This window comes from Hyalella azteca, unplaced genomic scaffold, assembly GCF_000764305.2.
Source record: "Hyalella azteca isolate HAZT.00-mixed unplaced genomic scaffold, Hazt_2.0.2 contig429, whole genome shotgun sequence".
In the NCBI taxonomy this organism is placed as follows: Eukaryota; Metazoa; Arthropoda; class Malacostraca; order Amphipoda; family Hyalellidae; genus Hyalella; species Hyalella azteca.
The window spans coordinates 128528-144735 of record NW_025930780.1 but is presented as its reverse complement, the minus strand read 5'-3'; the positions used below and the strand labels follow the sequence as shown (position 1 = coordinate 144735).

The 16208-nt window shown below is 36.6% G+C and overlaps 1 protein-coding gene across 1 annotated transcript; it reads left to right on the top strand.

Annotated features, from left to right (window-relative positions):
* The first annotated feature begins 5168 nt into the window (after nucleotides 1-5168).
* LOC108672568 (angiopoietin-2) lies at nucleotides 5169-15270 on the top strand. Its single transcript, XM_018160267.2, has 12 exons — nucleotides 5169-5397; nucleotides 6157-6234; nucleotides 6458-7107; nucleotides 7323-7525; nucleotides 8573-8738; nucleotides 9121-9257; nucleotides 9463-9611; nucleotides 10087-10218; nucleotides 10798-10915; nucleotides 11120-11261; nucleotides 14165-14440; nucleotides 15180-15270. Exons 1-12 carry the CDS (start codon nucleotides 5305-5307, stop codon nucleotides 15268-15270), a joined length of 2235 nt encoding a protein of 744 aa, XP_018015756.1. The 5' UTR covers nucleotides 5169-5304.
* The last annotated feature ends 938 nt before the right edge of the window (nucleotides 15271-16208 follow it).

Genomic DNA, 16208 nt, shown 5'->3' with positions numbered 1-16208 from the left:
GATCCAATTATCCTAAGCATTAAAATCCAAACGCTTTAAGATATGACACTGCAATACAGTGGCTGTGTTATCATTTTACGGACGCGCAATAGCGAGTGACGTATCAAGGAGCATCCGGTGACGACACAACGAGAACTACACCTTCAAATTATTTGGAACGGTTGTTCGATCAAATCCCCTTTTTTGCGTTAAATACCTCGAGAAATCTTAACAATCTTTCTCAAAGTGTTGAGAGCAGCAGAAAAATTTTCATTTACTTGCAACCCTCGTCCAAAACCTTATAGCAATCAAACCGTTCATAGCAATCAAGCCGTTCGAAAGTTTCAGATGAGTGTTAATCTTCCTGAAAATTGGGCCATATAGTCGCATATTAAAATCTTTAACTTTTTTATTCGTGCTCGTTTTTCGAAAAACATCTCCTTCCATATTTAAAACCCCCCTGAAAAAGAAAAATTAATTTTTTTAAGCGCCGAACTTGGATCACGGTTTAAATATTCCTAATGTTTTTCGTCTGTATATATGCCGTTATTATTATAGCGTTTAATTATTGTCTAAAAAACGTAATTAATAAATTGTACTCCGTGGAAAAAGTTTGAAAAATAATTCCTGGCGTGGAATAATTTTTTTTTAAACTTTAAGTAACCGGAACGTGTGACAATTAGGTGAGTCATCCCTGTAATTTCCTGCGGCAAAAAACGCATATAGTGTAGAAAAATAAAGATTATACTAATTGAACTTTATATAACCCTAAAACTATTTAGATACCTTCAACTGACGCTTTTAGATTTGGGCAATCACATCTATTTTTGATAACAAGGTTTTTTAGTAAGAATTCCTTTTATAATATAAAATTAAAGTAATAATTAATTTCTCTGAATACTTACCAAATATCATATTAAATTTCTATTATATGTATGATGTATCCACAATAGTTAACGATATCTGCATACATAGTCAAATAGTATGCATAGTCAAATAGTATGAAATAGCATGAAGATGTATATTCCTTAGATTAATTCCTTATTTCCACTTCATTACGGCGTGCAGTGTTATAGTATTTAAATTCAGTATAGTATTTAATATATAGTATTTAAATTCAGGAAATGAACTCATATCGCACGCTTGATAAGAAAAAAAGCGATGCAAGAACTATAATTGACGACAATTATTCATTTGACCTCGACTATGAAAGAAACTTCGTTCTTCTGCAAGCGTCTGAAACACCAAAAGTCGTATTCACTAACGGTTTATCATTTGTCCTTAGTATCACCGTTTTAATAAATTTTTAATAAATTTAAATTTTATTAATCATTTGTCCTTAGTATCACCGTTAAACATTTGTCCTTAGTATCATCTTTTATCACTTGTCCTAAGGATAAGCAATCGAATCATTACGGTGATGTCCCGCGCTCCGTACCTCGATAGAGATGACGGTAATCACGTACAATGAACATGAACAATGATAATAATTTTCCCACAGAATTTTGCCATCTTCCAGAATTATGGAACACCGAGTGTAACGCTACTGATATGGGAAGAATAGACATGGCTTTCGGAAATGTTGAATAATGTTGAAATTATTTTGATATAACGACTGAGTTAGGAGTATTACGCCATGCAGTGAACTATTTTGATTAATTTTCACTCTTCAGTAAAATAATTAAACAACTGTAAAATTAAACGTAACTACTCAGAAACACCAGAATTACAACATTTCTCTTGTCATGAGCGAATTTTTATAATTTCCTATCAATTTAATGGCTATTTGCTATTCAATGCTATTTTGTTATAGGAAGAATATAATTGAAAATGTTGCAAATGTATATCTGCAGTTTATTTTCCACATGGGCACTAATGGGCAAGATAATGTGTTTTCATTAACCACACCGACCTTTATCGTTTATCAACGTGCTAATGGACCCTGATTGAGTTAACGTTGAATATTCCTCGTTCTGGTATAGAAGCATACGTGTTAATGCGTTAATTTATCGAGTATTTATACGCATGTTGCATCGTATTTGGTAATGGCATGGGTTTTTAAGAGCTACATAACAAGCATTACATACTAATATAGAATCGGCTAATTTCTCTATGGGAATTTAAAGCATAATTATTTTATTAATATGCCATCAGGAATGAGTCGAAAGATTTTTACACTCATGAGCTCAGCGCCTCATTCAAAATCTGTAGAATCTTGATGTACTTTTCAAGTTTGTACCATGTTATAAAATTAGATTAAGTTTTGAGGGCTTACTTATTATGCATGTTCATATAGGCTGAAATATTCTATATACTGAAACTTAATATTACTAACTGATAATACTAACTACAGGGTGTACCAGAATTAACTGACCCTTTTAATTTGTTAATAAATAAAAAACTAAGAACGTTATGAAGTTGAAACTTGTTTTATTTAAAAGAAGAACATTTTTATGGTAATATTGTATCCTATTTTTTAAATATAATATCTTTTAAATGCCCACCACAATTGTTTTGACAAAATAGGGCTCTTCTCTTCGTTGCTTTCATAACCTTCATTAGTAATTCTGGCGAAAAATGTTTTTTTTTCATTAGAAAAAATTATTTTTTTTTTTTTGAAGGACTGATTCTTGTTTTGAAATGGATCCTGTAATCACGTTGAATTTCTGTTATTGACATCGTCCTGATGTAGGTTTGCAGAATTTTCGTTCTTTCTTCTTTACTGTAGCGAATCATGATGAAAATTTAAGGCTTGATAATTAAACACAAATTTAGCAAGCTATACAGGATGATGACGTAACTATGATACAATATTACCATGAAAATGTTCTTCTTTTAAATAAAACAAGTTTCAACTTCATAACATTCTTAGTTTTTTATTTATTAACAAATTAAAAGGGTCAGTTAATTCTGGTACACCCTGTACTAAGCTCACAATTAAGCGCTCACACGACCGCTGTGCATGATGCTCAATAATAATGATACAAAAATTGTTGAAAATATTCCAAGGAATTAAAACACCATCCTCTTGAGACATTTTTATGATGAAATTTTACTACCCATAATAAAAGTATCTCAACCGTAAATAATTCCCTACAGAGGCCAATTATTTGGCTAAATGATGTCACTTATGGTGAGTCATTTAGGCTCCAAAAATGGATATTCAGAAACTACACGGATTATTTAGGTATCAAATTTTGACTCAATCAACTATCATGAATTCTAAAATTTATTAGTTTACGATTACCTTTAAAATGTTGACCCTTAAATTATGGTGAATCAATTAAACATCAAAAAATTATATTTAAAAATTACACTGATTATTTAGGAATCAAATTTTGACTTACTTAATTAATCAACCATCATGAATTCTAAAATTTATTATTTTACGTTTACCGTGAAAATTTTGACGTGACTTTTGCTTAGTATTTTGCATTCTTATTTGGAACAAGAGAAACTGTTTGGAAAAAGTGAAGATCGTGACATGAATGCGATCCGAACGAAGGCTTGCCTTCCTTTAACACTATATACGTGAGCTGTTTTGAAATATAATTTCGACTTTTTTGACAACACGTAAATCACGAATTAAATATCTCTCCTTCTATTAACTCCTGCTTTAATTTCAGCCGGACACTGAATTCTGGAGTGGCAGAAATGCCTCTTTAAACGGATGTATTTTTAACGATTGACAAAGAGTACATTCAAGTGTTCTCAACTTGCCCCATTTACTGCATGTATGAATGAGTGAAAAATTCTCTATTCAATATTCGAATAAATTATTTAGCTGTGATTGGCCAAAAAATACTACGCATAATATACGAACAAACTATAAGCACTTAAATCAATTATGACTTCTAGGTCTGACTATTATTAGCAGATTAAAAGTCTGAATTTCTCTTCCCCTTGTACTTTACTCCTGGAGAGAACAAACAATTAAACGTTCATTCTTTCGTAACAATGCGATAGTTTATTGAGTTAAAATTTAATGAAAAGCATACATCAAAANGACGGTAATCACGTACAATGAACATGAACAATGATAATAATTTTCCCACAGAATTTTGCCATCTTCCAGAATTATGGAACACCGAGTGTAACGCTACTGATATGGGAAGAATAGACATGGCTTTCGGAAATGTTGAATAATGTTGAAATTATTTTGATATAACGACTGAGTTAGGAGTATTACGCCATGCAGTGAACTATTTTGATTAATTTTCACTCTTCAGTAAAATAATTAAACAACTGTAAAATTAAACGTAACTACTCAGAAACACCAGAATTACAACATTTCTCTTGTCATGAGCGAATTTTTATAATTTCCTATCAATTTAATGGCTATTTGCTATTCAATGCTATTTTGTTATAGGAAGAATATAATTGAAAATGTTGCAAATGTATATCTGCAGTTTATTTTCCACATGGGCAAGCTTTACTTCAGTTAACTGAGTTGTTGTATACATATAGGAGCGTGCAGTGTGTCTCTCTGATGAGCTAAACAGACAATGCCATACAGTAGAGTCCCTCAAGGCTCCCTCGTACCTCTCAGTTTAGCGAGAGACTTGCCGCTTTCATCACCATTGAAAATTTCAGTCCGTACATTTTAATAATCAAGGAAATCATTGCCAGTTATACACAACAATTTTTAGCCATAACAATAATAAAAGAATCTGGCGAGAAATGCTCAGAGGGGCTTATAATTTCAACACGAATTTTACAATTCTAACGAAAGCTTGAATGCATAAATGCTATTGCATTCACAGTGCTCGGAATAGGTGCAGATAAATGTTGCTAGATTTTCTGGAGTTAAACTATGGAATGACAGTTTTCTATTTAATATATTAACCGTGATTTCTCGGTTTGTGACATAATTTTAAAAGCTATATGAACGAAAGAGATTTTTGTTCTATTTTTTGATGTTGAGCTTAAACGTTACTATTAGGAATCATTGTTGCCGCACTTTGGCATATAACAACAAATGGACATTTATCTTACTAGTGATTATTCGATACTCTTTCTCACCTGACTATAGTTTCACAATACAAAGCTAATTTTTTTGCACTTCACCTAAAAATGAACGTAAACTATTTTCCACTGTTAACGAGCGAGATCACCCCATCTTTCACACATGACTAAATTTAAGATGGGTTTAAGCTTATAAAATAATTATAAATAATAAATTTGAAAAAAGTTCTATTAAATCACTGAACCTCTCACCAACTTGAAAAGATTCCACTCCTTCAGAAACTGTTCTCTCACGGTCCATAATAGCGTTACCTTCTAATACCATGAGCTGAAGTAGAGCATTTTAGTTGATACATTGCAATGCTGCCTTCAGTGACGATATTTATGACAGTGCTGGTGGTTGTTCATGGTCAACAACTTCCTGGTCAAAATCAAGGAGAAATCTCGACGCAGGTATATTCATATCGTAGAGAATACGTGAAACATTTTAAAACAAGAATATTTGAAATTAATTCATTGTTAAAATAAACTACTGAGAAAATCACAACTAAATGAAAACCCTTTAAATGATTAATTTAGAATCTATATCAACTGATTTGGCTAAAATTACGACTAGTAGTGAGATTCAGTTTTCAGAGAAATAATTCGCTTCATTTGCTTCCGAAATTGAAATTATCTTAACTTACGTTAGTCAAAACCTACGTTCCCAGTAAAAAAAAACATGGTTCAGCATCATTTCTTGTTCCAATGAACATAAAATTAAGCTGACAAAGACTGCATCTTTGATGCTCGATAGTCTATACTATAGTATATGTAGCTAATGAGTATCATAAATCAACCAAGTCTGATAACCCCCATACTTTAGATTGTAATAATTCGCTAATTAATATTTACGATATTATTCATTTCATTTGTGTGGGGAAGTTCAATGTGCTTTAGAATTTGAGAAAATATGTAGTTATGACAATCAGAATAGAAATTTTGTTATGTCTCACCTGACAATGAGTGTATGATATTCTTTCTCATTTAGCATACAGGGGCCATATACTTTCAAATAAAGCTAAGAGATCGTAAGTCCATCAGCCAATCATTGACGGCCTTTCAAGCAAAATCCACCAATCATAGACAAGAAAATAGAGCGTAAGTCTTACGTTCACTTAGCGAGTTTTGAAAGTATGGCCCAGCTACTGAACCTTACCGTAACTGTTTCAGCCTCCAGCAGTGGGACGGCAGCGCGCCTACACTGATCCTGACAGCATCTTTACGATTCACAGCGTCAAAAGAAATCCGGTGGGATTTGAAAATTCTTTAATCATTTAAAAAATTATTTCTGCATTTTCTTTTTCTTGTTAATAAATAATGCTTAATAACGTAATCCGGTCTTTCAGTTAACGCTATAATGGTTGATGATTTAGAAAAATTTCTTGTATGTTACTGAGCCCATTATGGTTGTATTTAAATTTAGTTGAAGTTTCATGTATTTTTAGGAAAACCACTTTTGATCTTCCGACAGGACCTCAGCCCAGTCATTGGGCCATCTCTCGCTCCTAGCTATGTTCGATTTCATTCAGAGAATGAAAATGTAGCCAACACTTACAACCCGGAGCCCACTTCGAGCTATGGCAGAATTTCCATGCGTGAAAATTCACAAGAATCTGTGCACAGGAGCAACATGGATTCTAGGGTAGCTTCGAGCTCGGCATGGGGAGGCCGAGGCAGCGGATTGTTGTACAGGAACCGCGGGCAAAGTTTGCCATGGACCGAAGACGCAGCAGCTGAAACTGACAGCCATGTGGGCAGTGGATCTAAAGATGATCAAAGTTTCATGGGAAGAGTGGAGAGCAGTGACGCTAGAAGTAGAAGGTTGGATGTTGAACCGACTCGAGACTATACATCTATTTCATCACGAAGTGATAGTTCTCGTGCTACTAGAGGGCCTCATCGCGGCGTAGGTGTAGGACTAGCAAGTAGCCGAAGCCAAGATGAGGGTGAAGAAGCTGGGAGAATTGGCCGTTACAGAGACAATTTTTCTAATAATCGTGTTGAGGAGCGCCAGAGACTGGATGGTATAACTTTGTTATTGCAAAGAGTCGGCGACAGACTTCTTGCTATTGAATCTGCCCAGACTCAACGGGCAGAACGAATCGACTCAGTCAATTACAGGTTAGCGGACGTCTCATTATGGCATCGAAAGTGACTGTTATCTTTTTTAATGACTATTTTTTTACACTTATTTATTCCGTAATGCGGTAAAATTCATTGCAATGCAAAATCCTTTCACATGAAAAAGTAGCAGGACAATTTTGGATTTGAAAAACGATTAAATCACATAATTTTTCCGCCAAATGTTCCAACTTGATGCACCGTATTTTTTCTAGAATAACTCGTCTGGAGGTCTCTGGAGAGGAGCAGAAGTCAGCCATCAACGAGCTGTCGGCTGCTGTCAGACACCGGCTACAGACGTCAGATTTTGAACTCGAAAAGATCAGAGACGGACTGGACGAGCTCAGAGCTTCGCTTGTGGCAATAGCAGCTCAGAATACCAAAATTCAGGCGTCCTTGGACGTGCAACAAGCTGCAGGTAAATTGCAAACTTGAATCAATGAACTATGTGATATAATCGAGACATAACAATTTAACGTGGTTTGGTAAAACATGCAACAAATGTTTATCTCAATTTATTAATTTCATTTTTATTTTACTTTTTGTTCATTGTGTTGGCATTGGTATTCTTTTTTCCATTCTTAGTATTGAGTGAAATTTGCCAAAGCCTTAAAATACTGATTCCGGTTGAATAATTTGCTCGTAATTTGATTTAATGGGTGGCGGGGCGTTTGCAACGCTCCTCATCATTGTCAAGCAGCACGGCCCCTTCTTGCGAAGGGCACTACTTCAATGATCCAGCATTTCCAAATACGAGTGAAGCGTCTCCTTGTTTTTAACGAAAAATTATGATTTTATTGCTTCGTTCCTCCCAATTATCGATAAATTAATCAAGTCTCCTCCCGTTCCTTTAAAAAAAATGAAAGTTGAGTGACCTTCTGAGTCTTTCTGTATTATAACACTCGTCGTATATCTCTGTTATTCTGTCTCTGTATCTTTAAACTCTCATGTATAAATAATGTCTTTCCGGACATTATAACATAACATAACATATTGATCTCGGCGCTTAAGTGTAGGCCTGATGTGGCCTGTCACCGATTCTTTTCATTTTCGTGCCTTGTTCACAGAAGATCTAATATCGTTTCATTTGACCGGATCTTTTCATGACTGACGATAGTTTGAAGTAGCTACTAGACTTCCACCTGGTTCGATATGGTGCTACTGCTGACAAACCAATTATACTGCTGACAAACCAATGAACATTGATGAATTTCATGTTTGTGCCTCCATTCGCGGTATGGGTAAGGCCACTTTCAATAAATACTCATTAGCACTTATCTAAGGCACTACTGTAAAAACTCAAGTACACGTAGACGCCGATTTCTCGTCCTTTTTTGTAGGTTTAACTTGAAACCCCGATAGTGAGTGACTGACGGACTAACAAAATCTAATTGTTTTTTATTGTGCTACCAAAGCTGCAATTTTTTTAAATCTTTTAAAATACCGAGCATGTAATGCGTTCAAGGCGCCGCGGCATCTGCTGCGTCTGAGGGCAACGCCGAGGGTGGGCAAGGCGCTCGCCTCAAGTCTGTGCTGGCCGCGGTGCACGGTGTCAGAAATCTGGGCCAAAACACCGCGCGGCAATTGGAGTTCTTGACGCAGAACGCCTCCGTCTGGAACAACGTATCCAAGTGAGATTAAAACTTTATCCTTGTTTGCTTGTATTTTATGCAATTTTGTGCAATCGAGTCCCTTTGGAAATTGATTATGAGATAGTAGACTATCCGCAAAGTGATGAGGTTTGCAGAAAAATGGCAACGTCACAATGTCATCACGTGTTAAATATCTTTATAGTTGAAGCCATACTAAGGCATATAGTAACTTCTGGATGAGTGGTGCCGAACGAATAAAATAAGCAACAAGAATCTAATATTAAAAATTAAACAATGTTTCTTTAAAAATCAGACAAACAAGGTTCATTGAATTGCCTCATAATGCCTGTTGTAAATTTCAGTAAATAATACAAAGTTCTAAAGTTTTAAAGTGTCGAATTTTTTATGCAATGCCTTGTAGCTCTCTTCAACGTCTCAGCGAGAGCGCGGTAACTAAAGCGTTTCTAAGGAGCAGCTTGGCGGAGCTGAAGAGCAGCCAGCTCCACACACCCATTGTCATACCCACTTCCTTGAACCACAGGAACCCTGAGCAGCTAAGTATGATTATTATTATCATAAAGACTACTTGATACCTTAATTGAACAACTTTAACACGTTCTGTGAAAATTTTCAATCGGGCTAGTATGTTCCTCATTAGTGGACATAAGTAATCCGAATCAATGGTAAAATCCACACATTTACTTGTTATTTCATTATAAGTCACACATTTACCATATTCATCATCAATGACATGAATTCTCAGGAGATCCCATGGACTGCTACGAGGTGCAGGAGCGAGCGAAGAAGTCCTCGCAGGTCGTCAGTTCCGGTGTGTACCGCATCCAGCCCAGGGACGCCTCTGGTCCCTTCTTCGCCTACTGCGACCTGGAGACTGACGGGGGAGGATGGACGGTGCGTAAGATCTCAAGAGTTTGTCTAATTTTCCTGGTTAATTTAATTAGTGCGATTGGTCACATTAATGAAGTCAAAATTCGAACAACTTTTAAATTTTATTAATTATATGAGTGCGCCATGATTGTTCAATTTAAAAACCACATGGCTCGGTAAGTGGCTCGGCAACGACCCTGAAGTCAAATAGGTTCGGCAACGATTCTAAAACTTAAAGGTTCTGTGGTGAAGTTGAAGAGTTTCAGTGATTGCTCGAACGTTGAATTTTGCTGATGAAAATTCTGACTTTGAAGGGGCTCGATGACGACTTTGTCGTTGAAAGGCTCGGGGTCGACTCGAATGTTAAAGAATTTCGGTGACGATTCGATTGTTGAAGAATATCAGATTTTCTTAGACGATTCGATTATTATTGAAGAATTTCGAGGACCTCTCTGACGTTAAAGAGGTACTATGACGACTCTGCCGTTCTCTGCAACAGGTGTTACAACGTCGTCTGGACGGTTCCGTGGACTTCCTGCGTGACTGGCAAGACTACAAGTATGGCTTCGGGAACCTCGCTGGCGAGTTCTGGCTTGGCAACGACCACATTCATGACCTCACCGCGCAATACGTACGTCTCTTAATTTCAATAATTCGCTAGCTAAGGCAGAACACGAAAGGAAACAGAGGACTTAAACTAACCATCGAAGGGTAGAGGTCGACGCGACGCACTAATGAATTGTCTGCTAACAAATAATTCTAGTTATAATACACATGAACTTTCATCGATCCATTAGTGTTCCTTTTTCGTAATTTTATGACACACGTGATGCAGTCGGGAACATCGAACAAGTAAAACTGGCATAGATCACGCCGAAAAAATCGTTCGTGTTGCTATATCCCTTTCCCCTGTGAATCAAGTCACGAAAAATTCAAGAATCGGCAACAGGCCATGGGCCTATTTCTTCAGTGCCCACATTTCTATTCTATTCTATTGTATATCAGTCCTGACAATGCTTGAATGCAATATTTGAGTTTGCCGCAATTTTCGACTAATATTATTACCTTCTGAAACTAAAAACCAACGCTCCTCATTATACCGACATTGACCTGGTGAACTAGCTTCAATTTCAGTGACATGATGCCAACAATTTCTGACATTAATACGAATTTACTTAAATTTAAAAGCAAAGAGACGTATCATTCTCAGGTCAGTGAGCTTCGCATCCAGCTGGATGACTTCAACCAAGTGTCGGCGGTGGCTCGGTATTCTGCCTTTGCCATTGGCAGTGAAGCAGAAGGCTATGCCCTCAAGCTTCTATGTGAATTATAAATAGAATTGGGAATTATAATTAAAACAAATTATATATACAAGTGAGCGAGAGAAATAGGTATTGAAAGTTTCAATGTCTCAGTAAGAGGCTTAAAAATAAGCAACATCTTTTGAGTATTTCCATTTTATTTACAAGAAAACTGCTGAAGTTTGAATTTCGAATGTTATTAATATAAAATCTTCAATTATTTCTCACTAAATAACTGTGGTTCAGGGGACTCTCTGAGCTACCACGTCGGCCAGCGCTGGAGCACCATAGACTCGGACAGCGACGCCTGGCCTGAGCAGAACTGCGCCGTGAACCACAAGGGCGCTTGGTGGTACCGTGCCTGCGATACCAGGTGATGAGATACCTATGGCCGATACCTATACTATACATACCTGGTGATGAAATACTTATGGTATGCCAGGTGATGAAATACCTATGGTATGCCTGGGGATGAAATACTTATGGCTGCGATACCTATGGCTGAGCATGAGTCGGTAGTGGACGCATGGTTGTTTGTAGGCACCACTGAAATGAAGAAACTATAATACGATTTCGAACCTGTATACAGATGGGTGCACCTAAGCATGCAAGAACAGGTTGGTTAAGATACTTGCTCAAAGCATTTTACTCACGTATTAACGTATTGCAAACGAATAGTGCCGGCTAGATTTTCGCTCATTCACAGCTGAAAAATGGCAGTTAACCATTCAAATTTTCAGTTACTACTCCAAAATAAATTTCTTGGCCTGCTGGTCTTCAAAATCAAAATAAGAATTAAGTGAATATTTTGCAAGCTATCATTTTGGTGGAAGAGCACGGCAATGAGTCGAAATTGTTGAATGATGTAGTAAACTCCTTGAGTGAGATGGTGCGCTCGCTGAGTAACAAACTGAGCTCGCTATGCAATGAGCTGACTGAAGTGAAGGCTCAGTTGCAAAATACGGAAGTAAAGAACAAGACAGCTGATTTATCTGAAGTCGCTAATGACAGCTCACGTGAATTGCTTGATAGAGAACGTAGGAAGGCCAACCTGGTTTAGCAGTATCCTTACTTCTGCACACCTCGCCGTATCCTTACTTCTGCACACCTTGCCGGATCCTTCCATCGTTATCCTCAGAGAAATGAAAGCAACCTTGTCGAAATTTCGATGCACTTTTCCCGTGGGCCATCCTAACATAATTTGACCCAGCAAAAGAGCGTATCAGTGCTACGTCTGCTCATAATTTGGCTCTGTGTAAGAAAATCTGTCATTTGGTCAATATGACACATTTCTTTGTCTGAGTGCACCGGCTCGCCACTCCGTCCTAACGGTTCAGGAACAAAAAGCCTAATGTGATCCAAAGCAGTCATCGTTGAGTGCGATGTCTGTTGGTTATTTGCTTCCACCGGCAACAAGTAGCTTGTCTGAACTTTTTCAGGGAGTATAATTTGTAGTTTCGTTTATATGAAATTACGCATCCGTGTTTCTGCAGTCCGTATGCTAGATCTCGTTTGCACAGGACTACAGTATTCATTTAATAAATAAATAAATAAATAATTTACAACAAATTTAATAATTTTTTGCACAATTTTAGATGATTATCTAAAATTCGTTAGTTAATAAAAAAAGTAAAAATCTATTCGTTAGTTTGCCTAGAAATGCCTTCACTGATAGGCTCGCGGATTTCTTACCTTTTAACTAATAATTATAGTACATCCCTTGAACAATAATTTTGTTCCAAATTACGACCTGCTTATGATTTAAGCACAAATTTATTGAGTGCAAATTACACACGGCAAACCGCACGTCCTGAAACTCTTGCACCTGCCATCGTGGGAGCTCGTACTCTTCACGTGCAACTTTTGGCCGGGTTAGTTCACAATTAATTATGATGAAATACCTATGGCCGAGCATGAATCGGTAGTGGACGCATGGTTGTTTGTAGGCACCACTGAAATGAAGAAACTATAATACGATTTCGAACCAGTACAGAGATGGGTGCACCTAAGCATGCAACAACAGGTTGGTCAAGACACTTGCTCAAAGCATTTTACTCACGTATTAACGTATCGCAAACGAACATTGCCGGCCAAATTTTTGCTAATTCACAGCTAATAATATGCGTTTAAAAATTATTTTTTAAAGACAACAATTCTAAAGAATCCGTTGTCTCCGCTGTAACACATCTACAATGAATTTCTGATTTTATTATCAAATATTAAAAAAAATTAACTTATATGTTATTTTGAAAATTAAAAAAATCAAAATTATTCATTCTGTCAATTGATTCATGCATTGCCTCCGACTTTACACAAGTGTGGAAATTTTCAGATCGATTGGACTGGTAGAAGTGTGTTATATTCTGCCTTTGCCATTGGCAGTGAAGCAGAAGGCTATGCCCTCAAGCTTCTTGGCCACTACACCGGTGATGCAGGTGAGGGACTCAAGTGTATCTCACCCTGCCTTTCAATGTTTAAATTAATTCTAAATTTCCTATTCCACATTAGTTGCACGCGGATTGGTTACAAGTGCAGCAAAAACGGTACTTATAACAACAGGATTTCATTTACAGAGTGGCAACATATAAGTAATCATGTTCAGTAATGTTGCTGTTGGTAAATGTAACTTCTTCCTTTCATGCTTCTGGTATTGATATTTGTCGCACTATTATGAGCAGCCCCACTCTTGACCGGTATGTCATCGTAATTATATCTTTTATCAAAGGTATCCACACATATCGAAATGAATATGATTCAGTATTATACTGTGAAATTTTTTACTAATGGACTACAGTGCGTGTGAGTCATACATAAAATTTGAAATTAGAATATAAATAAATTAAATTTTCAAGAAAGCGAGAGAAATAGATCTTGAAAGTTTCTGTATCAAATGACACGAATTTAGATCTATGAACAAGGCACGAAAAGGAAAAGAATCGGCGACAGGCCACATCAGGCCTACACTTCAGCGCCGACATCACTATGTTATGTTGTGGTATGTTATTACTTATGTCGCTTCTTCCAAAATCTTCACGTTCACAGAGAACAAACACCAGAGAGCGAAATCTAATAAAGATCGTAATAAATTTTTCGATTTTAAACGTTCGTGTTCAACACCTATACGCTTGTTGGGAACATTTAAATGTTTTTCGCATTATTAAAGTTGTTTTGGTTGATTACATAAGCATTTGGTAATGCACTTAATGTTTAATACTCATGTTAATGGCACCCAACTTTCCTTCCAAAGCGTTTCCATTTCCGCTGGTTTTGTCACAGTAACTTGAACGGCCAGTATCTCCACGGTCCGGTACCACAGGATCACGAATACAGCGGAATTTATTGGTATGATTTCCGTGGTCCGCTTTATTCTCTGTGGCGGACGAGCATCATGATCCGGCGGGGCGGCCGAGTGACTGAACCAGTAACAAGTGTGTCATCGGCTAACACAACAAGTGTGTCATCGATCCCCGCACTCACCACAACTCCACCATTGTCACCTCCACCTGAAGTAGTGACCGACACCTACCCAGTCGACGAGTATGATGCCGAAAGGTAATATTGAGAATGTAGGCTCCAGTTAACGAATTAATTTATTGAGGTTCAATTGAATGCAGTTGCTGGTTCGTGTCGTGATTTAAATGCATTCACTCTGAATAATAAATGTGTTACAATGACCAAATAGTGGCACTCTTTGCACCGATAGAACTGATACAAGGAAAACTCCTGTATCGCTTTTTACACAAAGTCTCAAACATTTCTCTGATTGATACGCTAGTATAGCTTATAAAGCGGAGATGTCATCGATAAATATCACCGGCCAAAATATTATGGCTCTTTTATCTTCACAGTAAAGCATGTCATATCATTGTAGCGCTCATGAAGAGGAAAACTTAAGCCTGAATGGGATTCTTGTAATTTTCGTAACTAGTTCACAGATTTAAAAACTATCGTCAATAACTTTTGGCTACAGAGTGGACGTGGACAATGGACAGGCAAGACTCTCGTTAGCATTGAAGATGAAGGCTTTAATTACGTTTAATTAAGTTTTGTCGTGAAGTTATTGAGGTACCTTAGAGGTCCGGCTCTGACACAATAGGTCTTTTATTGAGAAAAACTTCTCTGAAAGTTAACATACATATTTTCCAATAAATTGTAGGCTAAAAACAAAACTCATTTTGGTTAAAAGATAATCAAATTTACCGGCTGTATTTTTATGGCACATTTACCCATTAAATGAACTTTACTGAAATCAAATATATTTTGTCACTGAAAACCAATTAATTTTTTTCAGTGATAATTTGCAAGAGCGTCACCGACAACAGCAGCATCAATGGCGAGAACAGCAGCTGCAGTGGCAGGAACTGCAGAAGCAATGGGAATAAATATCGAATTCACTTCTTTCCTCAGAGGAATTAAATAATTCTCACGCGTAAATTCAACACTCATGTAAATTCAACACTTCTCACAAGTTATTGTTCGAAGATAAATTTTGAATATACGTTTATCAAATTTTCGGATGAAATAGCGTTCTCATTTTAGTACATACTGACGTTGCGATGAGTCTGTACGTGAAAACTTTTTATGCTACCAACCAACCTCAATGCACTTATTGGACGAAAGTTTAAATTTAAAATAATTTTTTTACCAAATAAAATAATTTTGTCATTAACTTGAATGTAATTAAAATTATCCATATTTTTTAATAAAGGTCGAAGATGATCGAGCATTATTAATGTATGCGAAAAATGCAATAGATGACATGTTATATATTTAAATGCAACTACCTCGCTCCTCCTAGCACACGCATCATTTTTGCTTGCTCATGCACATGATCATGCCGGCCTAAACTATACGAATGAAATACCTCACATAAAGTGCGGCCATACAGGTTAGTTTTTAGCGAGAATATCGAGGGGTAACTTTTTATCAAAGTTCTTCCTCGCGAGCCAACCCTTAGGAGAACAAAACCACCAACTTTCGTAGAGATTACGTCAAGTGAAAACGGGCGCTAATGTCAAAATTTCTTATTTGCTATACTATATAGTCCGAAGTAATTTGCCATTTCAATGATGCAAAAAGTCTTCTTAGCTGTTTCCGCACTATTGCTATAAGTAAATTTGGACGATTTAAGTACAGTTAATCAACAAGCTTTGTCCTGGAGTCTATTCTTCATGATATTTCAACAAATTTTTTATAAATTCATAAGTTTTTTCCACGACGACACATGGCAAGATTTCGTAATATTTCTGATTTGACACATAGAACAAAGAATAAGAATCCTTGTGAACATAATGTTACTCGTCCGAATGATAAAACTCCT